This window comes from Chionomys nivalis, chromosome 7 (genome assembly GCF_950005125.1).
Source record: "Chionomys nivalis chromosome 7, mChiNiv1.1, whole genome shotgun sequence".
Taxonomy (NCBI): domain Eukaryota; kingdom Metazoa; phylum Chordata; class Mammalia; order Rodentia; family Cricetidae; genus Chionomys; species Chionomys nivalis.
This window is the reverse complement of record NC_080092.1, coordinates 80,632,776-80,658,231: the sequence shown is the minus strand read 5'-3', so window position 1 is coordinate 80,658,231 and position 25,456 is coordinate 80,632,776. Positions and strand designations below refer to the sequence as shown.

At 52.0% G+C, this 25,456-nt stretch overlaps 2 protein-coding genes across 2 annotated transcripts; both read left to right on the top strand.

Annotated features, from left to right (window-relative positions):
* Positions 1-675: 675 nt before the first annotated feature.
* On the top strand, positions 676-1,949 carry Hcrt (hypocretin neuropeptide precursor). The gene is made up of 2 exons (XM_057776644.1): positions 676-812; positions 1,490-1,949. The coding sequence occupies exons 1-2, from the start codon at positions 792-794 to the stop codon at positions 1,856-1,858; spliced, it is 390 nt and encodes a 129-aa protein (XP_057632627.1). The 5' UTR covers positions 676-791; the 3' UTR covers positions 1,859-1,949.
* A 2,431-nt stretch (positions 1,950-4,380) lies between these two features.
* Kcnh4 (potassium voltage-gated channel subfamily H member 4) lies at positions 4,381-23,943 on the top strand. The gene is made up of 17 exons (XM_057775344.1): positions 4,381-4,574; positions 6,329-6,562; positions 6,869-7,015; positions 7,134-7,261; positions 8,509-8,752; positions 9,142-9,299; positions 12,143-12,350; positions 14,178-14,372; positions 14,797-14,996; positions 16,724-16,973; positions 17,568-17,812; positions 18,370-18,408; positions 18,585-18,937; positions 19,209-19,315; positions 20,230-20,306; positions 22,408-23,120; positions 23,814-23,943. The coding sequence occupies exons 1-16, from the start codon at positions 4,499-4,501 to the stop codon at positions 22,801-22,803; spliced, it is 3,057 nt and encodes a 1,018-aa protein (XP_057631327.1). The 5' UTR covers positions 4,381-4,498; the 3' UTR covers positions 22,804-23,120; positions 23,814-23,943.
* The last annotated feature ends 1,513 nt before the right edge of the window (positions 23,944-25,456 follow it).

Sequence of the window (25,456 nt, the reverse complement as noted above, 5' to 3'; positions counted from 1 at the left end):
AGTTAGACTATGCAATAGCCTCTTCTCTCCTGGCCTAGGAGACATTGCTCCCCACCAGTTTCTAGAAACCAGGCTTTGCCCACACCCATTGCCCACAGTAAGTCTCCATAAAAGTAAGACTTTCCATGGAGGAGTTAAGTGAAAGGGACAGAAGAAATGGAGGACTGTGGGGAGGGCAATTTCTCCATGTTTCCATGGAGGAAAAAGGCTCTGGAACCTGATATTCCTCAGAGATGGACAAGGAGGTGGCAGGTGTGTGTGTGTGTGTGTGTGTATGTGTGTGTGTGTAAATGCTACCAAGGTATCCTCCCTACTCCCCCACCCTCTATGTACCATGAACAATGGTTCTCAGGCTGCTTCTTCTCCTGCCCCTAATTAGCAACTGCCCCCTCCCCCATTGCCTCTGGCCAGTGCCCCAGTCACGGGCCTCTTTTGTGAACTCGGATTCCTGGGTGCAAGGTAGCCTCATTAGTACCCAGAGACCGCCTCATCTCCAAGAAACAGGCAGACAGACAAGCAGGGGACCAAGGACAGGGCGGCCATTCTTTGGGTACAACCTGGAGACGGCTCCACAGCAAGATGCTAATCTTAGACATGCCTTTGTCTGGTTTAAAATGGACGCAGATGCTCATGTCCCCCCCCCCCCCTCCACACACACCTCAGAGCACTATAAACCCCTGCCCCTGGAAGCAGCCCACCGTCCACCACCGCCTCAGACTCCTTGGGTGTTTGGACCACTGCGCTAAAGACAACTGTCTTTTCAGACTGCCCTGCCCTGAGCTCCAGACATCATGAATTTTCTTTCTACAAAGGTAAAGAGCTGGGAATAGGGATGAGCCTCACCAAACCACTGAGGTTGCTAGAATGTTTGCCCAGGGGCTGGGCCCAAGATGATCGTTCTCAGGCAGCACTGAGGCAGGAGTCTGGGCGGGATCTCAGTCCTCAGCCTGTTTGGTTAATACTAGGTACGCCATTCTCTTAGAGGCTCGAGTTTATTGAGCGAGCGCTTGTATTTCAGATGCTTTTGTGCTTATCAGTTTATGTCTCCCACTCAACAGCCCTGGATAGCAGGGATGATTTAATGCCTCGTTTGTAGGTGAGGAAGGACCATCCTAAGAGGGTGAGAAACTGGTCCAAAGTCACAATGTTCAGTTTTCTCCAGCAAAGGAACAGGCCTGCTGTGTGTGTAGAGGGAAGGCCTAGGCTGAATAAACCCTTTGTTTCGGCTAAGCTTACATGTTTGGTTCAGACAGGCTCGGACACGCCTGTCTGCAGGTGGAGCCTTTAAATATGTTTGCAAGGGACAAACTTATTCAGCCGGCGAAAGTTTACGAGGGCTTCCTAGGGGAGGTGGCTCGGCTGTGGACTGAAGGATGAGTAGACGCAGGAAACTCAGTGACAGTCAGGCACGATTTCAGGCAAGGAGAGGTTCTGAGCCGACTGGGTATGGAGTGAACCCCTTTCGCGCCCTGTCTCTCGTCCTTTTTAGGTTCCCTGGGCCGCCGTGACGCTGCTGTTGCTACTACTGCTTCCGCCAGCGCTGCTGTCGCTTGGGGTGGATGCACAGCCTCTGCCCGACTGCTGTCGCCAGAAGACCTGCTCTTGCCGCCTCTACGAACTGTTGCACGGCGCTGGAAACCACGCCGCGGGCATCCTGACTCTGGGAAAGCGGCGTCCTGGACCCCCAGGCCTCCAGGGCCGGCTGCAGCGCCTTCTGCAAGCCAACGGCAACCACGCTGCCGGCATCCTGACCATGGGCCGGCGCGCAGGCGCAGACCTAGAGCCACATCCCTGCTCTGGTCTCCGCTGTCTGACCGCTACCGCCACCGCTTTAGTACCCCGGGGCGGGTCAATCTGAACCGGTCTTCAAACCCTGTTCTGGTCCTCTCTTCTCCCCTCTGCTCGCCAATGTCAGTCTCTAGGAAAACGGCAATAAAGACGAGTCTCTGTTGGTGTGGCTAATCTTTGTTCCTGTGTGCCAAGTTCAGGCCTCCAGGGGGCGGGAGAGCATCTTGGGAACTGTGAAAGATCTAGGGCCCTGAAGGAGCTGGGTTTCTTGTCCGAAATACTTGGTAGAGAAGACTCAAGTGCAAGGGTCCTTGCAAAGTCCCGGGGTGCATGCCTGCGGGAGGGGGGAGTTGGGGTGGGACTGAGGTACTCATGTGTCCCACGTTGTTCTACTATCTACTTTATTTGTTTATTTCTATTTATTTATTTTAAAGCAGGGTCTTATGTATTCCAGGCTGTCCTCGAATGACCAGAATGACCGTAAACTTAAGTGACCTCCCCGGGGCTGTTGAAATTGCAAGTGTGCTCTGCCACACCTGGGGTTTATGCGGTACTGGGGAACCTGAACCCAGAGCTTCGGGTATTTTAAGCAAGCACTCTACCAACCGAGCTACATCCTCAGCTCCTACTATTCTATAATAGGGACCTATATAGAAAGGTACAGGAAAGCTGCGTAAGGGAATAGAATCCAGCTAAGGAATGGATGTAAGGTTGCAGAAAAGGCAAAGCATGTAAACTTCTATAGTGACCCTTCCAGAGCGGCGGTGGCGTGGTCAGTTGTGCAGTGGCATGTGAGCAATGTCACACTGGAAAGCAGGTGAGCAAGTTTGTGCAGTCATTGCATATGGCCAGACATACATTGCACCTAGTTATATAGAATGGAAACTGGGAATGTTCTTTATTGTTTGTTTTTCAAGACAGGATTTCTCTGTGTCTCTGTGTAGCTTTTTTTGTTTGTTTGTTTGTTTTTTTGTTTTTGTTTTTGGAGATAGGGTTTCTCTCTAGCTTTTGGAGCCTGTCCTGGAACTAGCTCTTGTAGACCAGGCTGGCCTTGAACTCACAGAGATCTGCCTGCCTCAGCCTCCCGATTGCTGGGATTAAAGGCGGGGGCCACCACCGCCTGGCCTCTCTGTGTAGCTTTGAAGCTTGTCCTGGAACTCACTTTGTAGACCAAGATGGTCTTGAACTCACAGAGATCCATCTGCCTCAGACTCCTGAGTGCTGGAATTTAAAGGTATATGCAACCACAGCCTGGCTTCTGAGAATGTTCTTAAGCAAAAATGGGGGGAAAAAAAGATTTTTTTTTCTACGACTCTAGCAAAAGATAACTGTTGTGGATGGGAGTGTACGCCCCTCAGATTCACATGTTGAAGTCTTAACCCCTCCCCCAGCATTTAGGAAGTGGTCTTGCCAATGCAGTCAAGTAAAATAAGATTGGAGTATGGCAGATCTCTAATCCAGTATGAGTAGTGCTCTTATAAAAAAGGGGGATTGGCATACACACAGAGACTCAGGAAGAACTCATATGAACTTGGAAACAAAGACCAAGGCAATGCATGCACAAGCCAAAGATGCCAGAACTCACCAGCAACCCACTAAGAAGCTGAAGGATAGCATGGAAGACTCTTCTTCAGAGAGATCTAGTCCTGAGGTCGGGATCTAACCTTGAACTCAGATTTCTAGATTCCAGAATTGTTTAATGGTCTACTCTGTGTCACTTTGCTATAGCCCTAGGATAGTAATATAAAATTCAAAAAATAGAGACATGGGGCTGGAGAGATGGCTCAGTGGTTAAGAGCGCTGCCTGCTCTTCCAAAGGTCCTGAGTTCAATTCCCAGCAATCACATGGTGGTTCACCACCTGTAATGAGATCTGGTGTCCTCTTCTGGCCTGAAGGCATATATGCAGGCAGACCACTGTATATTTAATAAATAAATAAATCAAAAAAAAATAGAGACATGAGAGCTGGCAAGATGGCTCGGTGGATAAAGGCCCTTAACTGCCAAGACTGAAGAACTGAGTTCGATCCTGGAGACCTACAAAGTGGAAGGCGATAACCGACTAAGGAAAATTGTCCTCTGACCTCCACACCCTGCACTACAGCACAGGCAAGTACACACACACGCGCGCAAAATAAATGAATGTAACAATCCTGTTTTGAAAAGAAAGAAAAAAAAGAAATATCCCAACTCCAGCAGGCGGCACTAGCAACCAGACACAAACCCCAGCGTGGGCCACGCGGGGAAACCCGTAGGGTGGAGCTACCAGAGCAGCCAGGGAACCACGCGTAGGGGCGTGACCACCCTGAAAGAAGGGCGTGGCCACCATCCGAGCCCCACCTCATCACCTCAAGCCTCGATGGTGGGCGTGTCTCCGAGTCTCTCCCCAAGAGACACGCGTGGGCCGCTCCCCTCCGGGAGGAGAGCCGCAGAGGAGGGGTGCGGGTGTCTCTGGCGGCCCCTCCCAGTGCGGAGCCACGTGGTGGGCGCGGGCCAAGCCCTCGGGGAAGAACCTGACCCGTGGGGAGGTCGGGGGGGGGGCTCTCGAAGTGCTGCTGAGCAGAGCTCAGAGCAGAGAGGCAGCGGCGGCGAGAGGAGGGGAGGAGGCAGGCCGGCGCATGGGGCGCCCCGGCCCCGCCGGTAGCGCGCCCCCTCCGGCCAGGCCGCGCTGAACGCAGCCCGCGCAACGCCTCGAATCCGCACCCGGGGCCATGCCGGTCATGAAGGGGTTGCTGGCCCCTCAAAACACCTTTCTGGACACCATCGCCACCCGCTTTGACGGCACGCGTGAGTTGGATGTGGGCTGGGTCAAGTCTCCTTGGGACAGGGTGGGTTGGGTATACTGGACACGGTGTGATCAGAGAAGAGAGAATGGAGTGCAGGAACTCCTGAAGCCGTGCGGAGCCCCTGAGAGTGGAAGATCAAGAGACTGGGGCAGTGGGGGGGGGGGGACGACAAGGTTAGGGGGTGTGACTCAAGGCAAAAGAGGCTCTTTGTGCCATACGACGGAGGAGGGGGCCTTGGGAGCCACCCACTCCGGGACAGAGCTGTGCTGGGGGTGTGTTTGGAGGTGTCTGAGACCTGGAGATGGGACAAAGTGGTCTGATGACTCCAGATGCTCCTGCTCCAGAAAAAGAGAAAGAGAGATCAGACTTAGTTAAGACCTAGTCTATATTAAGGTCACGCGCGCCCCAAATTATGAGATATCTGTGTGTGAGGTGGGTGAGGCAAAGCGGGGGCAAGTGCTTGAGACCGAGGGAACTCTCTGCTAGCCCACCTGAGCGTGGTTCCCAAGTTCAGCACCTTGGACAGCCGCAGAGCTCCTTCCCGGCCTCTTCTCCCGCCATTCCCTCTCCCAACTCTGGGACCCCCATGTCTTCCTTTGTCCCTCTCCGAAACCCTGGCGGGCATTAGGAGGGTGGGGGAGCGGTAGCCGAGGGCGGAAACCGAGCTGCCAGGGCTCTACCCCCCCACACACACACCTCCCTTGTTTCCATAGCGCCAATCACCGAGGCAACGGGCCCTGGGATGGAAGAAGTAGGCTGTGCCCAGGACAGGACCCAGTGCTTCCTAGGCATCCTAAGTGTCCCGATCAGCCACCCCACCCTGGGACCATAACCTCTCCTAGGGTCCTTGAACTGTTTGGGTCTCATATTCCATCAACTGAGCCTGTCCCTGGGTGCCCTCCCATCCCCAAGCCTCTAATCCACTGAAGCTAGAGGGAGCCAACTCAGGTTCTGGTGCTGGGGGTGGCTGCAGCTCACACCTCAATGTCTTCTCCAGTTTGACTTTAAGCACCAGGAGCAGATCCCCTGAAAATATCAAAAAAAGTGGGCATTTCCTGGAAGGCAAGAAAGAGGATGTTTCTCCCACTGTCTTTCCCTCACTTTAAGCACGTTTGTGAGTTTGGAAATTGTCTGCCTTTTGGTTTAACAATAAGAGTATGATGTCATCAGAATCTTTGTCCTGCTCATAATAAGAAAATGCTGGGATTGTATCCAAGGATATGTTTCCAAAACTGAGTGACTGCAGGGTGTGTGTGTGTGTGGGGGGGGGAGTTTTTTCCTTTCTCAGAGTAGCATTTACTAAGTGTCAGGAGACCTTCTTTTCAGGTTACCTGACGCAACCCACAGCCACCAGAGAAAAAGACACACTGTGTCCCACTTTGCAGATAAGGAAACTGAGGCACAGGAGCTATAGTTAACTTGCCCGGGGTCACGGTCACTGTCACAGGGTGATGGAAATGAGTCCTAGAACCCATGCCCTCACTATTCGACCTTGCTCTCTGCAGTCACAGTGCCCCAGCTTGAAGGCAGCATGAGCCCCATGGCCTCCTAGGCTTCCTTCTCTAGTCCTCCCTTGAGTTCTTGCCCTTTGGTTCTATCCCTTGTCCTCATTTCAGAACATCTCAGAGCTCCCTTAGGAATCACCTAGAACCTTCTAGCTCTCTGATCTCTGCTCACAACTTTAGGGAACTGTTGTTAATCTGGAAGTTAGCTCCCTTTTGGCCTGGCTCTGACCCTGACTTCTCCCTCCTGCAGATAGCAACTTCCTTCTGGCCAATGCACAGGGCCCACGGGGTTATCCCATTGTCTACTGCTCTGACGGCTTCTGTGAGCTCACAGGCTACGGCCGCACCGAGGTCATGCAGAAAACCTGTAGCTGCCGATTCCTCTACGGCCCAGAGACCAGCGAGCCGGCCCTGCAACGGCTACAAAAAGCCCTGGAGGGCCACCAGGAACACCGAGCTGAAATCTGCTTTTACCGAAAGGATGGTGAGGAGCTTGACCTGGCTTGACATCTGCCCAAATCCTAGGTCTCAGCCGGAGTCTGCTGTGCACAGAGGAGCTTGGGGGCTTATTCTCCCATGGCCACAAGCTGGCTACAGAGCTAAGTTCATCCTTCATCTTTTCTGGGCCTTGGTCTCTCCATTTGTAAAGTGAAGTGAAGATAACAAATCTCTGGGGTGTCTCCCAGCTCTAAGCATTCACCAGAGCCTTTGACTACATAGAGAAACCAGGGAGGACCGAAAGTAGGCACAATGCTGCTCACCCACCTCTGCCCTCTCTCTGTGCCCACAGGCTCAGCCTTCTGGTGTCTCCTGGACATGATGCCCATCAAGAATGAGATGGGGGAGGTTGTGCTTTTCCTATTTTCCTTCAAGGACATCACTCAGAGTGGAGGCCCAGGACTTGGCTCACCGGGAATCCATGGGGACAATAATCACGGTAACTGGAAGTCTGGGTCACAATAGACTACTCCACACACAATCTCTTAGGATGCAGCCCAACTTAGCTCTGCCTGTTTGTTTTCTTTGTTTTTGTTTTTGTTTGTTTTTCCTAATAGAAAACTCCCTTGGGAGGAGAGGAACTAGCTCAAAACTTCGGTCCACCAGAAGACAGAACCGGACTGTCCTCCACCGATTGACTGGCCACTTTGGTCGCCGGGGTCAGGGAAGCGTGGAGGCAAATAATGTGAGTTTCACCCCCAACTGATATTTCCAAGTCCTCCCACCCTAATTCCCGGCTACCTTCTCCCTCTTTCCGTCTGCTCAGTCTCCCTCTGTTGGTTTGTCCCCCTGTCTGCCCATTTTCCTTATGCTACTTTCCTTCTTTCTTTTTGGTTTTTGTTTTTTGTTTTTCAAAACAGGGTTTTACTGTAGTTTTAGAGCCTGTCCGGGAACTATCGCTTGTAGACCAGGCTGGCCTCGAACTCACAGAGATCCGCCTACCTCTGCCTCCTGAGTGCTGGGATTAAAGGCACGCGCCACCACTGCTCAGCCCTTATGCTACTTTCTGCTTCATCACATATGCCCGCCTCCCTATCCCTCCTCCATTCCCATTTCCTTTTCTTTAGCAGCTGATTGACATTGCTCTGGTGATGTCACACAGGGTGGAGCTCTAGTAAGAATTCTCCCCCTAGTGTAAGGGTTGTATCACGAGGGATAAACTCACAAGGTGCTGTGGTCCTAGGAAGAAAGCCCCTGTTTTGGACCTAGCATCCCATCCTATGGATCCTGATGAACAAGGGATGGAGTCTCCCACCAACTTCTGTAATCTGTTAAGGCTATAGGGTCTGGATCAGCAGGGCTAACTTCCTCCCTCTGGGTCATACTCAGAAAGAACTCCAAAGAAGTTATAACCCTTCAGGCTAGGATATCTTCCTGATTGTCATAATCTCTTCAAAGAGGACAAGGGTCAATTCAAGTAAATGCAGCTGATAAAGCATGTTTTCTTCAGAAGGGGCCTGAGGGTGTTTTGTGGAGATTTAACTGAGTGATAGAGTGCCTGATTTGTGAGTAAAAGTCCCCTGGGCTCAGTCCCCAGCACAAGAAAGGAAAGAAAGAAGTGAAAAGAAAGAATTACAAAAATGAGCCCGCTGCTGCTGGTGGTGGTGAATGCCTTTAATTCCAGCCCTTGAAGGCAGAGGTTGGTGAATCTCTGAATTTCTGTGAGTTCATGGCCAACCTGGTCTATGGAGTTAGTTCAGGACAACCAGAGCTACAGACAGGGGAAAAAAAAAGAGCCTGAGCAATAGTTTGGTACAGAGACAAAAGTGCCAGTTGCCAATTTGAGAGCTCCTCTCCCATACCTTCCATCCCCTTTCTGGCTACTATTGCGATGCCCACCTTTCCCCTTTTCCTATCCCCTAACTCTCCCTTCCCCCAGCCTCAACTTTTCTTTCCCCCAAGTGTCCCCAACCACCACCCCTCTCCCTTTAGAACGTGTTTGAGCCAAAGCCATCAGTGCCTGAGTACAAGGTGGCCTCCGTGGGGGGCTCCCGCTGCCTCCTCCTCCACTACAGCATCCCCAAGGCTGTCTGGGATGGCCTCATCCTCCTCGCCACGTTCTACGTCGCGGTCACCGTCCCCTACAACGTCTGCTTCTCCGGTGATGACGACACCCCCATCACTTCCCGACACACCCTTGTCAGCGACATCGCTGTGGAGATGCTCTTCATCCTGGGTCAGACCCTCTGCCCTACTAACCCGGAGGGTGGGCTATGGGGACCCACTCTGACAAGCCTCCCTCCCTGCTGGGCTTGCGGGACCCTTCTCTAGCTCAGAAGGGTCTTACCTTCTCTTTGTAGTTCTTTGTGAGTTCTAGGGGCCTAGTGAGGTGTAAACCCTCAGAGGGGAAAGAGGCTAACACTTCCTCCCTGGACCCTGTAAGTCCTATAGAGCCCAGTCCCCTGCAGCCTGCAGCCTTGTGGCCTTTCCTCTCTATAGATTAGCCAAGAGTCTCAGCTTTCTCCATTCTGCCTCCTCTCTTGTGGGTCTCCAGTGCTCACCACACCCTGCCCTAAGGATCCAGGCCGTGCATGGTCCCTCGTAACAGCCTCTTGCATCCCTCAGACATCATCTTGAACTTCCGCACCACCTATGTGTCCCAGTCGGGCCAGGTGATCTCTGCTCCTCGTTCCATCGGCCTCCACTACCTGGCCACCTGGTTCTTCGTGGACCTTATTGCTGCCTTGCCCTTTGACCTGCTGTATGTCTTCAACATCACCGTGGTGAGTGAGCCCCATCCCACCATGCATCCTAGCATCTGAACTCCCAGCCACGGTCCTTCCTATCAACTCACCTGCAGATAGATGTCTCTCTGATTCCGCCATGGGCACAGCCCTGAGCCAGGCACTGGGAAGGAGCCCAAAGGGTCTCTGCTCTTGGAGAACTCAGCTCACAGTCTTTGAGGGAAGCTGAGACAAACGAAAAGCTAACTATGGCTACCAAGGCGGCGTTGGTCTGATGCCAGATGAGTGGTACTTTTCACATTTTTTTTATTTCACAAACAACTGATGAGCATTTAGCTGTCTGCAAAACACTGTATGGGGGGCCTGGTCACTATGGTAGAAAGAGACAAGGAATTGGCACTCACAGCCCTCTCAGATTGGTGAGACAGGCAGGAATAATGGAAGGAGGACATCAGCCACAGGACTGCTGAATGGGAGTGGGAGTGGGTAATAGCAGCGTGGACTGGCCTTGGAGATTTAGGTTGGAATGCCGGCATATGCAAAAACATTCTGAGATCAGGCCAGCACCCGGGGGCAGAAGCATCCCAGTTGGGCAAGGGCTGAGGTGGTCTGGGAAGGAACTGTTCCTGGAGGAGGCGCGAGCAGAGCTAAGCCTCTAAGAGTGAACAGGATTTGGCTAGCAAAGGATGAGAAACCAGAGAAAGTGCATAGTAAGTCAAGCCAGCGAGTCAGAGACTGGCCTGTGTCTTTGCTCGGGACTGCCTGGAAGTGCCCTGAGGGGTCAGGATGGAGCCAGACAGTAGGTCTTTTCTAGTCCAAGGTGAGGCAGTCTTGCCCTGTGTCCCCAAGCCCCCTCGCCATTGTGGGGGAGGAGAGGTGGAGAGCAGTTTTCCCGTGTGCGCTCCCTGCTGCAGTCAGCTATAGCAGGAAACCACCTACACGAAGCCGGATTTAACTAGCCGCCAACGGGCTGTGGGCCCCTTCTACTGGCTGTGCACATGTGTGTGCATGCTGCTACACACGTGCATGTGTTTGTGTGTGTGTGTGTGTGTGTGTGAGAGAGAGAGAGAGAGAGAGAGAGAGAGAGAGAGAGAGAGAGAGAGAGACTGCCCTGAGGTACTGACCATACAGAAAAGGGTTTCCTACTAGTCCTTAGGCCTGTAGCCATGCCTCTATGCCCAGCAGGTAGTGTCTACCTTACAGGAGAGGGCCTGCTACAGAGAGCCACCAGCCCCTCCTCTCGGGCTGTCCCCTCTCCTCTGGTACCTGTAGGAGTACTTTGCAGATTCAATAAAATTTCACACATATACTTTTGCACACATCACTATACGAAACCCTTTAGGGAAGGTTCTTAAATCTTTTTTTTTTTTTTTTTTTGAATGTCGGTATGGAAGCGCAATCAGAACTAGGTCTCCAGAATCCTAGACTAGGATTCTCTCCCATATACAGTCTGCTTCCCAGATAACCAGGGTCTCCAGCTGTATGACTTAGGGGAAATGACCATCGACACTGGAAGCCTGAGAGAGCTTGAACCAAAACAGAGGTGCAGGCACTGACAAGAGTTATAGAGTTACAGAAGTCATGCCAATGGCGTTCTAGCCAGAGGGACAAAGAGAGAAGGGTCCTTAAAGGTGTGGGACACAGAAATAAGTGGCTTTGGGGAGCCCTGAAGTGTTCAAGTTTGAGAGCCAGATGTTCTGGGGCTGGAGGGAGTTGTGTTACGTCTCAAAGTTAAGACTTTAGTTAGGACTTACAAAGGGTTCCTGTTGGGAACCAGGGCCACCTCCTTTCTAGCCGCTTCACTTAACATTAGAGATTCACGAGGTGGTTTTGGAGCAGCATAATGCCAGGGCTTTGGGGTACGGTCCTCCCTGGAGCTCCCTGAAAGTGTGGTGAGGGCTTTATAGCAAGTACCTCAAGCCTACAGCTCTCCTATGCACTAGCAAACCCCTACCCCACTCCTTGTCTGCCATATTAGAAGGCCTAGTTAAAGTGTTAATAATTATAACAAAACCAGCAGATTCGGGGATATGGTTTCATAGCTTAGGAAAAAAAAACAAAAAATTTATCTAGAATGTATAAAGTCCTGGATTTGATCCCTGCATTCCTTTCCCCATAGCAGTAAAAATAGCAAATGTTTCCAGGGTCCTTGCTAGACACCATGGCTCCATCAGTCTCTAGCTCAAAGCAGGTGTCCTCAAGCCACGTTTTCCTTCTCACCTGTAGCTGACCTACAAAGGGGAAAGCCCTTAGCCTTCAACATCCTCAGGCTCCTTATCTGTTCCCATTCCTTTCATTACACTTCTCCAAGCCGTGTGCCAGCCCTGCTTGGCCGCTCCAAGAACACTGGAGCTTTGAACAGAGGTCCTCAATAGATCATTCAGCCTACCCCTTCCTCCTCCCGGTTCTGGCCAGGGCTTGCTCCTGAATCATCCCATAGTTCTATGAGGCAGCTCAGTCCCAAATGGACTTGGTGGCTGTCATCTTGGACTTGAGTTATAGAGCCATTATTTCCTTCATCTTTGACCTTGGAGCAGGTTACTAGCTTCTGCGAGCCCTAGTTCATTCATTAGCAAACTGGGACCTGGGCTGATAACTGGACCAAAGGCTCCAAGGCTCTTTTGTTTGCTTTAGTGAGGATTACAAATGCCTAGCATACTGGTGGCCCAAAACAAAAGAAGTCCTCAGTAGCTAAGCTAATTATTCTCTCCCCGTGCACGTTATCGTCACTTTCTAAGGGCAGCGGTGACAGTTTCTTGCAGCTTCCCCTGGCTCCAGGGTGTCTGGTGGGAAGGATGTGTCAGTAGGGGTGGGGGCTATATGAGGGCTCTGGGGAGTTGTGCCTGCTGACAGCCTCCCCCGATGCCCCCCTCCACCCGCAGACCTCGCTGGTACACCTGCTGAAAACAGTGCGGCTCCTGCGGTTGCTGCGGCTGCTGCAGAAGCTGGAGCGCTACTCACAGTGCAGCGCGGTGGTGCTGACGCTGCTCATGTCCGTCTTTGCCCTCCTTGCTCATTGGATGGCCTGCGTCTGGTATGTCATCGGGCGCCGGGAGATGGAAGCTAATGACCCGCTGCTCTGGGACATTGGTGAGCCACCAGTCCCAGACTTCCACTTGCGACGTCTCTACCTGTCCTATCCCCCAAACTGATGCCACCAGGACTTAACATCTTCCCATCCCATTGTCCTCTAACCACCCAGTAAAATGCCCTGGGCTCCTTCTGGATCAAGGGTGGAGACACTGGTTTGAAGAGAAGGGCTCTGCTAGGGGGAACTTCCAGCCCATCTGGGAAGGAGACCAAAATCAGCCAGTGACAGGGGACACGCTGATGGAGAGAGAGTATTTGGGACAGAGGGAGCAGCCTGTATCAAGGCTCAGAAACGCCTCTTGTCCTGTAGCTCTCTGCCATCATCAATTCCTCCTTAGCCACAGTTAATGCGGCCACTGGCCAGGAGGCAGCCCCAGACCCTCAATGTCTCCTCGGGAAGTAGGTCAGATTCTAGGCACTGTTCTTGGCCCCTCCCTCTCCTTCAGCCCACACCTTCCCCACCACTTAGATCTGGAATCTTCTCTCCATCTCTACCACCTTGTCCAGTCTACCTCACTTCCTCTCTCAATGACTCCTACAAAGGACAGCATGGCCTTCCTTGTCTTCCTCCAATCCCCACCCTCAACCACTTTTTTGCTGCAGCCAAATTGGTCTCCCATGAATCAGCACTAGAGAGAGCAGGAGAGATTGGAGGGTGAAAAGCACTTGTTGACTTTGCAGAGGACCTGGGTTCAGTTCCCAACACCCATATGATAGGTAGCTCAGAAGGGACCTAATGACTTCTTCTGACCTGTGCAAGCACCAGACACATGGTACAAATATGTAACATGTTGGCAAACACTCACATACATTAAGATAAAATAAATACAATTATAATAATAATTTTAAAGAGAATAAACACTGACCCTCCCCCAGCTTCTATCTGGGTCCTTACACCAGCTGCCCACTGTCCCCAAAGTGAAGCCCATGCTTGGTGGTCATATGCCCCAGGCAGCTCGGCATGACCTGTGTCCCCACCACTTTATTTCCTCCTGTAGAGCCTGTGGACGCTGACTGCCCTCCTGGGCCTGACCCACTGCTCTCTCATTCTGGGCCTTGTGCATGTTTCCTCCCTGGGAAGCCCCACTTCTTCCCCAAGATGAAGTCTCTTTCTTTCTTTCTTTCTTTCTTTCTTTCTTTCTTTCTTTCTTTCTTTCTTTCTTTCTTTCTTTCTTTCTCTTTCTTCCTTCCTGCCTTCCTTCCCTCCTTCCTTCCTTATTTATTATTTATTCATTTATTTTCAAGACCGGGTTTCTCTGTATAACAGTCCTAGTTTTCCTAGAACTTGCTCTGTAGTCTAGGCTGGCCTCGAACTCACAGAAATACGTTTACCTCTGCCTCCCAAGTGCTGGGATTAAAAGTGTGCGCCACCACCACCTGGCCCATGGTGAATCTTCTATACTCTCAGCCTCAACCAAATGTTGTACCTAGGATCCATGTTGGCTCCCCTAATAACCTGCTGCAGCCTCTAACACACTCCACTTTCGTAGTTTGCCTCCCACCTGAAACAGTCTGTTTTCTTTTCTCCTTGACGCTGTTTACAGGCAATGGCAGGGGCAGGCCTGGCTGGGTCAGATCTTGGCACCCTACCCCCATCACACACAGGAAACACGCAGTAACATACCAGGACGTTGAAGGGGCCCCTGCAGTCTACAGTCTAAGGAGTGGGTAGCCTTGGAGTGCAGCTAGAGCCAATTCCGCGGCTGCAAACTGCCCCTCTCCTCCCTCCGTAAATATGTATGCCAGGTCAAACAGGCAGACCAGGGAGATGCCTTCTTCAGCGCCTTTTTAGCTAGCTCTAATTTCCTCCACCCTTCTGTATCACAGGTTGGCTGCATGAGCTGGGCAAGCGGCTGGACGAGCCCTATGTCAACGGCTCGGCAGGTGGACCGTCTCGGCGCAGTGCCTACATCGCGGCACTGTACTTCACGCTGAGCAGCCTCACCAGTGTGGGCTTTGGCAACGTGTGTGCCAACACTGATGCCGAGAAGATCTTCTCCATCTGCACGATGCTCATAGGCGGTGAGGCCAGACCCCGCTACTCCCAGGGAGCCCTGGAAATTCGGGCTTGCGCACAGGGAAACTGAGGTTCGGAGAAAGCAAGGTGCCCACACAAGTCCACACGGTCACGTGTTCATTCATAGACCTTTCTCCATTGCACGTGACTGTGCCCATAAACAGGTATGACCTCTTTCAAGAGGGGAGACACCCAAAGTCATGACCTAAGGAGGTGATGAGAGAGGAATACAGGTTGCCCCATCTGTGGGTTGCCACCTACATTCCCTACCTCTGATTACTAGGATGATGTGCTCACAGGAATCTGCTAGCTCTGCTGTGCCTCCCCAGAACCTCTGAGACCCATCCAAAGGCAGGGTGATCCGGGGAGCACGAGGAGCCAAGGGAGGGGTGATCGCCCCTGATACGCTGTGGGTTGCCACCTCTCCAGCACTGATGCACGCAGTAGTGTTTGGGAATGTCACAGCCATCATCCAGCGCATGTACTCCCGACGCTCGCTCTACCACAGCCGCATGAAGGACCTCAAAGACTTCATCAGAGTGCACCGGCTGCCCCGTCCACTCAAGCAGCGCATGCTGGAGTACTTCCAGACTACGTGGGCTGTCAACAGCGGCATCGATGCCAACGAGGTAGTGCCGAGCCAGGGCTCTGGCCATGTGGCAGTGCAGTGGGGAGGGGCTATTGTCTCTCTAGGATTGGTACAGAGACAACCAAGGTGTAGGGAGGTACAGGGCTCCTTGCAAGGATGTGCTCCCAGCCAAATCCAAAACCCTTCCTTTAGTGCTTAAGCGTGGAGGTTGAAAGGAAGTATAATGATTGAGTGTGACTTGGGCGGACACCTTGCCTTCTCTGGGCCTCCGTTTCTCCATCATGGTAGGCATCACAGTCTCCCCCCAGCCCTGCGGTGGGCCAAGCCACCGATTTCCATTCATTCTCTGGGTCTGAACACAGAGGAGGATGGGGGTAGCTAGAGGTGATGACACACCACAGTTTCTGCCCTCAAAGAGACCCCAAGAAAGGTGAGAGGGAGACAGGTACAGAGACGCATTGTAGCGGATGGAACCCTATTCCTGCAGCAGGGCCCTCATTGCATCTTGAGCCAGAGGAGACATGGAAGATGGCAGAGAAAGTGGTACATCTTGGTCAAGAGAATCAGTCTGCCTTGGGAAGGCCATTCCAGGCCAAAAAAAAGAAATGAAAAGTGATAGGAACCTAGGTTTGCATGTACGGGTAAAGCTGAGCAAATGAGTTCAAGGATCTGAATGTTGCTGAGTGAGCCTCGGAGAAGGGGAGGTTGCACTGGGAGAGCCAGCACCAGAGTCAGGGCTGGAGCAGCTGCAGCCCCAGAGAGTGGGTAGCCTTGAGTTTGCAGTTTTTTCTGTCAGATGTCCAGGACGGGGTATGGCAGAAGGTGGAAGAGGAAGTAGATGGGAGTTTTTTGACTGGAAAAGATCCCCAAGAGCAGGCAATTTCCAGTTGGTTACAAGAGAGTAGCTCACAGGGATGCCCAGGTCTGGCTTGGGGTCAAGGGATGAGTGAGGGTACCCCAGGAAGAATTCTGAGATTATGGATGAAGGGGAGAGTCCAGGTCCGAGCCATTAGCCATATGCAGGGTCTATAGGAAACTCAGGTGCAGCTTGTCCATCAGGTAGTTGTAAACACACATGGGAACCCAACGTTAGGGCTTCCAGGTAGTGGGGAAGACAGGGGCTGGTAGCCATGATGTGGGAGAATGTAGAAGCAGGAAGTGAGTCGAGAGGATGGGCTACTCAAGGAGCCTAGAGAAGTAATGAGAAAAGAGCAGAGGGGGAAAATTGGGTGTGGCTGGGCAGATGGGACGATAAGAAGATGTCAGCGAGGCAGAATTGCTGAGGGGCTCCATGACATTAGGAGGGAAATGTAGAGAGAACCGGTAAAATTTAAGACCTAGCATGAGCCTAAATTTTACAGTTAGGGATACTGAGGCCTAGAGACGGGAAATAGAGGGTCCAAAGTCCCCGGGAACATAGAAGCAAAGATGATTGCTACTTTCCAAATTCCATGTTGGAGTCCCACCAAGGACAACTCTCGACCATACAGAATTGAGCAACCAGAATCTAGGGCTGCTCAGTGTGTGTAGCCATGTGCATGTGCAATACCCAGAGAGAAAGAAGACTTGGTCTCTGCCCAGAAGTTAGATTTGGTGATCAAGACAGCAAAGAAGATTTAGACTAGACAAGTCTTCCTAAAGGTCTAGTGGGCAATTTCCAAGAGAGGGCAAGTTGGCCCTCTTGCCTTGGAAACAGCCCTCCTCATTTGTAGATCTGAGTAAGTGACTGCAGGGGGATGGCCAGAATGACCTCTGCCTCTTATGCAGTTACTGCGTGACTTCCCAGACGAGCTGCGGGCTGACATTGCTATGCACCTGAATCGGGAGATCCTGCAGCTGCCGTTGTTTGGAGCAGCTAGCAGGGGTTGTCTGCGGGCCCTCTCCCTGCACATCAAGGCCTCGTTTTGTGCTCCTGGGGAGTATCTGTTACGCCGTGGGGACGCCCTCCAGGCTCACTACTATGTCTGCTCTGGCTCGCTTGAGGTGCTCCGCGACAACATGGTGCTGGCCATCCTTGGTAAGAACCCCACCACCACATACTGCCCATCCTAAGACCTTCCCCCCACCCCAGGACTTGGGAATAGCCTGGGCCCAGGGATTGGGAGACCCCGAGCAAGCGCCTCGAATGCCTATCAAGGAGTATTCTTCCTTGATCACTTCACTCTATTACGGTTCCCCTTTGGTCGTTCCCTACTTCCCCCTCTCTGGCCACCCCTTAACCCACTGGCCCTTCATCAATGACTGCCATTTAGCCAATCCACCCTATTCCTTTACGTCATCTTCCATTCCCTCGTCCCTTCCCCAATGACCCTAGAATTCATTGACCTTTACCCTTTAACTGACCCTTCTGGTCAGTCTTTACTGATCCTCCAGTTCTATTGGCTGTTTCTCCAGCGCGATTGACATCTCCCAGTAGCTGTGGCCCAGCTTCACCAGTCATTCTCCAATGACCTTTTCTAAGCCCCCTGATTCCCTCTCTCCAATGCACTTTACTGACTCGCCTTCAACAATCTCTAAGTATACTGACCATCTCTCAACCATCTGGACCACTTCCTGCCGATACCATGTGTTCCCTTCATCCCAGTTGACTGTCCCCTTCCTCTCACCATAGGGAAGGGGGACTTGATTGGGGCAGACATCCCTGAGTTGGGGCAGGAGCCTTGGCCAGGGGCAGGTCCCAGCTGCGTCCTGAAGACCAGCGCCGATGTGAAAGCACTGACTTACTGTGGCCTGCAGCAGCTGAGCAGCCGAGGGCTGGCTGAGGTCCTGCGACTGTATCCGGAATATGGGGCTGCCTTCCGGGCTGGCCTACCCCGGGACCTAACCTTCAACCTGCGCCAAGGCTCCGAAAACAATGTATGTAGACACTCTATGGCCACTACCCCCACCAAGGGACCTTCCTTCAAAAAACCCCCTCCAGCCCCAGAGAGGCTCTCGCATCTCTCTCCTCCCTAAAACACCACCTCTAACTCCAACCACCTCTTTCTAATGCTTCATATTCTCTTAGCATCTTCCAACCCAATCCCCCATTGGGCCTCACCCAGACCCTTGACAATCTCTTACCACCTTATATTGCTGAGAACTTCTCAGCCCCATTCTAGCTTTCTGAAGTCCCTCTGTGAACCGGTGGCACACCCCACACACCGAGGTTCTGCTCCTCCACTGCTGTTCTGTTGTTTCCCACTTTATTTTAGGCTGATGTGTCTATACCCTTAAACCTTTGTCTTTTGCTACTTTGGGGGTTCACTTTGTCTCTCTGAATTTCCTCTGAGTTAGAGTTGGTGGTGTCTGGCTCAATTCCATGAAAAGGCCCCATGTACACAGTCCCTTAACACTGTTTGGCAGAGTGAAGAGGGGCTGTACCAGGGGAGTGAAGAGGTGAGAGTCAGCTTAACCCCACTCTGTCCCCACAGGGCCTCAGCCGCTTCTCGCGCTCTCCTCGCCTCTCCCAGGTAATACTCATTCCTGGATCGGGTGAGGTTGGGAGGAGGGCAGCTTCCCTTAGCTCCTCTGCCACAGGGAGAAGGAACAGAGGATGGGGAGCAGTGCATGGTGCAGAGGGTTGCACCCCAATGAAGGGTCCTACTGTCCACCACCCAGTATCAACTGGGGCTCTCTTGTCCCACAGACACGCTCCGACACTCTTGGTTCCTCCTCAGACAAGACTCTGCCCTCCATCACAGAAACCGAGGGTGGCATGGAGCCTGGGGCTGGTCCCAAGCCCCGTCGGCCCCTCCTGCTGCCCAACCTCAGCCCAGCACGACCTCGGGGGTCCCTGGTCAGCCTTTTGGGCGAGGAGCTGCCCCCATTCTCAGCCCTTGTCTCCTCTCCTTCCCTTTCCCCGTCTCCTTCCCCTGCCCTGGCTGGCCGGGGCCAAAGTCCCTCCCTGCACAGCCCCCCCAGGGGCTCTGCTGCCTGGAAGCCCCCCCAGCTCCTCATTCCCCCACTGGGAACATTTGGACCTCCGGACCTCAGTCCCCGGTGAGATGCCAGCCTTCCTTGCCTTTCTCATATCCCTGCTGGCTTCCAGAACCTTCTTTGGGCTCCATTCCCAGCGTTCCAACCAGTGCTCCTTACTGTCTCTGCCCCGTTTGCCGACCCTGCCTTTCCAACCACAGCTTGCAATACCATTCCGCTTTGACCACTATTCTTCCCCAGTTCTCTGGCTCTGCTACCCTCATTCACCTTCTGCCTGCTCTGTTCGGGCCCTGCACCCTCCCCTTGGTTCTGACGAGCACTGCTCTACCCCCAGGATCGTGGATGGCATTGAGGACTCCAGTAAAACGGCCGAGGCCCCTTCATTCCGGTTCAGCAAAAGACAGGAACCCACCAGAACTCGCTCACAGGCTCCCTCTTCAGGTAAGGAGCCGCAGTGACTTCAATTCACAGTTACTCATTGTCCATCTATTTATTCATCTACCCACCCATGTCACATATGTTAGATGCCATCCTAGGAATGCAGGCAAACCAGATCCTGCCAACATTTTAGCATGGGGGGGCCAACACCTGTGTACACAGATAACAAATCCAGAATTATAATTATGTGCTAAGTTCTAGCACGCTGAGAAAGAACAGGACTTTGTGGTAGGAATGGAAGGGCCACTGGTTATTTCTTAAACGGACTGACTGTAAGAGGCCAGTGACGGGGTTCAATGGTGACGCTGGACCAACTGAGTTTCATCCCTAGTGCCTATATGGTGCCTATATGGTGCCTTCATGGCGGAAGGAGGGGACCAACTTCTAAAAGTTGTCCTCTGATTTCCGCACGAGCACTGTGGCGCAGGCGCACACACACACAACTATAAATAAATATAATTAAAAAGAAAAGGCAAAGATGGGCAGTGGTGGCGCACGCCTTTAATCCCAACACTTGGGAGGCGGAGGCAGGAGGATCTTTGTGAGTTTGAGGCCAGCCTGGTCTACAAAAGCTAGTTTCAGGACAGGCTCCAAAGCCACAGAGAAACCCTGTCTCAAAAAAGAAAAAAAAAGTGAGCATGGCACTTTGGTAAGGTGGTGTTCCATGGTATAAAGGCATACCCAGAAGAGACACTACAGTGTTTGGATGCCCACAAGCCCTGGGGGATGGGGGGCATGGAGGAAGAGCCAAGGCTGGGCCTCAAAAATCAGATTCTCGGATTGGTTTCCCCATCTCTCTGTCGCCAGAGCATTCTGTTCCTTGCTCCCTGCTGTCAGGCAACAGAGAGGAGTGGGGGGACTTGGGTCTTCAGGCTCCATGAACCCATCTGCATCTCTTTACCCCATTCTGCCTGCAGGCCCCAGGCCTAGCCGGGAACTGGCCACGGAGGCAGCAGAGGAAGTGAAGGAGAAGGTCTGCCGTCTGAACCAGGAGGTGGGTTTGCGCTGGCTCTTCCCTGACAAGCCCAGAGAATATTGTCTTGGAGTCTGAGAGGAGCATGTCGTGTTCTGGAGCTAGCCAGAGTCTTGGGTTCTGTCAGTCACACTAGCTAAATGACCCTGGGCAAGTTTCACAGCCATGCTGGGCTTATTTCCTCACCTAAAAGTTAGAAAAGTACTGTGTCACTGGGTGGTAGTGGCACAGTTAATCCCAGTCAGTACTCGGGAGGAGGCAGAGGCCAAGCCTGGACTACAGAGTGGGTCGCAGGACAGCCAGGGCTACACAGAGAAATCCTGTCTCAAAAACAAAACAAACAAACAAAAACCCAGGAAAACAAAAACACACAAACAAACAGATAAATAGAAAAATAATATGTGCGAGACAAGAGTGTACAGTGTACGAATATCTGGTCCAGCCCCTCCGCATCTCAGGTATTCACTAACACCTCCTCCTCCCACAACTGAGTCTCTGTTTACAGCCTGGGACCATCCAACCTGATGCTCAAGGCCCAAGCCTTTCTGTTTGTATCTTTATCTAGTCCTTGTGTTGTGGTCTGTGTGTGTGTGTGTTTTGAGGAAGGGTCAGTGGCTAGGGAAGCTGAGAGGCTTTTAAGTTTAGAGGACCTGTGCCCATATGAGTGAATCTTGGCCAGGAAGCGCCCAGATTCTGTATGCCTAGCCTAGGTACTGCCTCTACTTATTTCCCAAGGGATCTCAGTATTGTTGCCATGCTACCGAGCCCAGCCCCTGGGAGTCACCTTCCCTCCATTCTGATAAACATCAGGCAGCCAGAGCTGTGGCACCTGGACTCGAGCAGGGCCTAGAGCTATCTACAGTAAGGGTAAAGGCTAGCCCTGCTTCTGCGCACTGTCTCAGGCTGCCCTCTTCTCTAGGCCAGTATCTGAGTATGAATCAGAACTACCTTTAAAATACAGGTTCTCCCGGGCAGTGATGGTGCACTCCTTTAATCCCAGCACTCGGGAGGCGGAGGCAGGTGGATCCCTGTGAGTTCAAGGCCAGCCTCTTCTACAAGAGCTAGTTCCAGGTTAAGTGCCAAAGCTACCAAAAGACCCTGTCTTGAAAAACAAACAAACAAGTAAATGAAATACAGGTTCCTAGGGCCTTAACTGGTTTGGAATGGATGGGGCGGGGCCAAGAACTCTGCCTTTTTGACAAGTTTCTCAACAGATTCTGCACTTACTAAAGTTTGAAAAACACTCATGAAGAGACTTGAGCTTGTGTGATGGGCTCAGAACAAGGCTATGACGGAGTGTATTTTTCGTATTTTATAAAAGGGAATAGGGAATCAAGTGTAGTGGCTTGTGCCTGTAACCCCAGAACTTGGGAAATAGTGGCAAGGCGGATCAAGAGTTCAGGACTATCCTTGGTTACGTGGCAAGTTTGAGGCAAGCCTGAGCTATCTGAGACAGTCTCAGGAAGATGGCTGCACTGGTAAAGGTCTTGAGTTCTGATATCTCATGCACACAAAAGGCAGGCATGGTGGTGCATGCCTGTAACACTAGTGCTGGGGACGGGTGTAGGCGGAGTCGGTCTAGCTGACTAGGGAGCTGTGGATTCAATGAGAGACTGTCTCCAAAACACAAAACAACAACAAAAATAGAGTGATAAGAGGACGCTACCCAATGATGACCTCTGACCTAGAGGGACACCTGCGCGCGCGCGCGCGCGCACACACACACACACACACACAAAATTAAATAGCTGGGTGGTGGTGGCTCATGCCTTTAATCCCCCCAGCACAGAGGCTGGCGGAGTTCAAGGCCAGCCTGGTCTACAGAGCTAGTTCCAGGACAGCCAGGGCTGTTACACAGAGAAACCCTGTCTAGAAAAACCAAAAAACAAACAAACAAAAGTAAATAAAATAGAAAGAGAAGGAGAAGGGACAGCAGTGTCTGCTGCCACAAAATCAAACCTGGGGCACTTTACCTGTTGGCTGTTATAGCCACTGCTCTTTCTTCCCACGTGACTGCAGGCAGACAGTGGTTAGGGAATTTTGTAAACTGTACTGTAGGTGTGGGGAGTGAGCCTGGTTATGGTTATCGCATCCTTGAGACACTTTGCTACGTTCCCAACAGATCTCCCGCCTCAATCAGGAAGTGTCTCAGCTGAGCAGAGAGCTGCGACAAGTGATGGGGCTCCTACAGGCCAGGCTGGGTCCCCCAAGTCACCCATCTGACTCAGCTTGGCCCCTAGACCTTCCTTGCCCCCACCAGAGGCCACCATGCATCTCTCCTCACCTGTCTGGACCGCCACCGGGTCTCCAGGATACTACACTCGCTGTGGTTCACTGTCCAGCCAGTGTGGGGACCGTGGAGATAGGGGCCACCCCCTCAGAGCTGAGACCTTCCACGATGGCACCCTATCCCTCAGAACCTGAACCTCTCGGACCCTCTCCAGTGTTGGAGGCTTCTCCCCTGACCCCAAGCCTCATGAGGCACAGCTTTCAGTCTGGGTCAGACACATTCCACTGACCCTGGCCTTGGGCCCAGGCCTGTCTGGGGTGGGTATTACGAACCTGCCATCCAGAGAGGAGCTGGGCTCCTGGGCCTCTTGCCTTGGGGTCAGCAGCCACCAGCTGGTCTGGTTGGCTCTGAATTCTCTGGACTTTTGAACAAAGAGTGGCCACATCTAACCCTGTTCCATTTTCTAAACCATCCCCCATCCTCCTCTTCCATGAGGGGAGCCACCACCTGAGGCCATGGAATCCAGCAGGCATGAAATGGACCGTGGTGCCCTGCTGGCCTGGGCAGAGGAGATGTCCAGCTTTCTTCCCAAGACTTGGAGGCAGGTATAGACTGGGAACAGAAGAATGGTCAAGAGTAAAGATCTAGCCTGTGAATGAAGGCTGTGGCTGGACCATGCGGGGAGTGGGGGCTATGGCGAGAGGGCTAGATGGTATACGGAGTTCTTCTGTCCTAGATTCCGGGTCCCTTGCCCAAGACCCTAAGAACGATGTCACCTTGAAAGGAGTGAGTTTGAGATTCCAGCTGTTATTTGAGAAACCCACAACATCTTAGGGCTCCTATTGGCACCAAACTAGAGGGGCTCACTTTACCCCCACAGCACACACACACACACACACAAAACAAACTGATGGTACCAGACGTGTCTCTGAGTCTCAGGACATTTTTTTTTTATTCAAAATATAAATTGGTTATCAACATCAGACTCCAGATAAGAGTCAGAAAATATTCAGTATTCTAACTTCCCAAGAAAAATAAAGCTGTCTGGCTAGCAAGGGCCAACATTCATCTGGCAAAGTCAGCAATAACCTGGTCTTGGGTGGCTGGGAAATAGTCCCCATTTCTTTACAGCCTCCTGTTTGCTCATCATTTCCGATGCCCAAAATTTGCTTCCTTTCTTTTTTAGGTCCCTGTGTTATTTCAGTTTGAAATCCCTACCTTAGAGTGAGCTCCAAATAATGCCTGTTTTTCCCCTTAAACTTGAGCCTATCAACATCTCTGTGTCTGTCTCTCTGCAGGCTGTCATGCAAGGTGGTCTCTTCTGCTGCCAGCACCTCAAAGCCTTCCCAACATCACCCTTTTGCTGTCCCCACCTCCAAACCCCAGCCAAGTCGTCCTGTCCCCCCTCCCTTCCAACAGGGTCTCAACTGCTCTGGCTTCCGGCTTTCCTTTCCCACTCAACGCCCCAAGCTCACTTTTGGATAGGAAATAAAATTTTTTATTTTTTTAGACCTTGACTCTGGCTGTTTCTGGGGGTTGGTCTGAGAGTCCCAGGGCTTTGAAGGAGCCAACACAAGCAGACACACCCCACCATACTCCAGGGCCCTGTTGCTGTCTCTAGGAAGGGCAAAGGCGCCAGTCAATCCCCTTGGCGCCATATTCACGCCACCAGGGACTCCTGGGATAAGGGAGAAACCTTAATGAGTCACTAAGGACCTGTTACACTCCTTCCTCCCCACCACCCAGCTACAACCACAAATACACAGTCTGTGGGAGAGACCGGGCTAATCTCTAGACTAAGAAAGATAGCCCCAGGAGTTGCCCTGCCCTTCGGAATAAGGAACTCTTCTTCCCAGGTATTTGGTGTTGTGCTAGGTGTAGTGTGTTATGGTGGGTATGTAGCTGGAGGGAAGAGCTTGTCACCAGTCAAGAACCTGCTAAGAATGACGTCATTTCTCTGGAGATCTATGTCCTGTGATATATGTGTTGAAAGAAACTGCCACCTTGATGACAAGATGAAATTATATGTGGGCACAGCATTGTGGCAGGTTGTTCCAGACAGAGCTATTCTTCAACTCAAGCATTCAGGGTATGACTCATGATCTAGCACAGTGGGCACATGACATGGTCTCTGAGGTGGGCTTTGATTTCATGTAAGTTTTGAATAGTGTCCCTGGGAGAGAGATGCAGAGAGAGGAGATATTGGCCAGTGTTGGAGGTTAGGGTTGAGCGGAAGCAGAAGTGGTCCTAATTCATATAGAAGGAATTAGAAGAAACAGAAATAGAACTGACCCATCTTGGGGGGGGCGGTTGTCTGCAGTGATGGGTAGAGAGAAACCAGGCAGAGGTTGTTGTTGGAGAGTTAATTCAGATCTAGGGTGGAGGCTGCCCTGGTGTGTTTGGGATCTGAGCCAAATAAAGCTTAGTCTGTCACGGTGCCACACACACCGTCAACCTCGGCACTCCAGAAGTAGAAGCAAGAGGATCTCTGGGAGTTAAAGACAGCCCAGTCTACATAGCAAGTTCCAGGCCAATCAGGGCCTATGTGAAAGGAAGGAAGGGAGCGAGGGAGACCAAGACCATGGCGGGCAGTGGAACTTCTCCTTTTCATCCCACCTAGGCTCTACAAGAGGCCGCCCTTTTTAAAAGTTACATTCCTTCACTTATTTGAGGGGAGGGGAGGTGGGTTCTTACATGCCATGAAACACAAGTGCATGTCAAGAACAACTTGTGGGAGTCTGTTACCTCTCTACACTACGTGGGTCCTAGGGATAGAAGTCTGTCAGGCTCGGCAGCAAGCTCCTTTACCAGGCAAGCTATTTCGTTGACCCCAGGGAGCCATTTCTACCTTTCTCGTCAACCCCCCTCTTTCTTTTCTCTCCCTTTCCTCCCTCCCTCTTTCCTTCCTTTTTTCACCCAGGGTCTTACTATGTAACAGCCC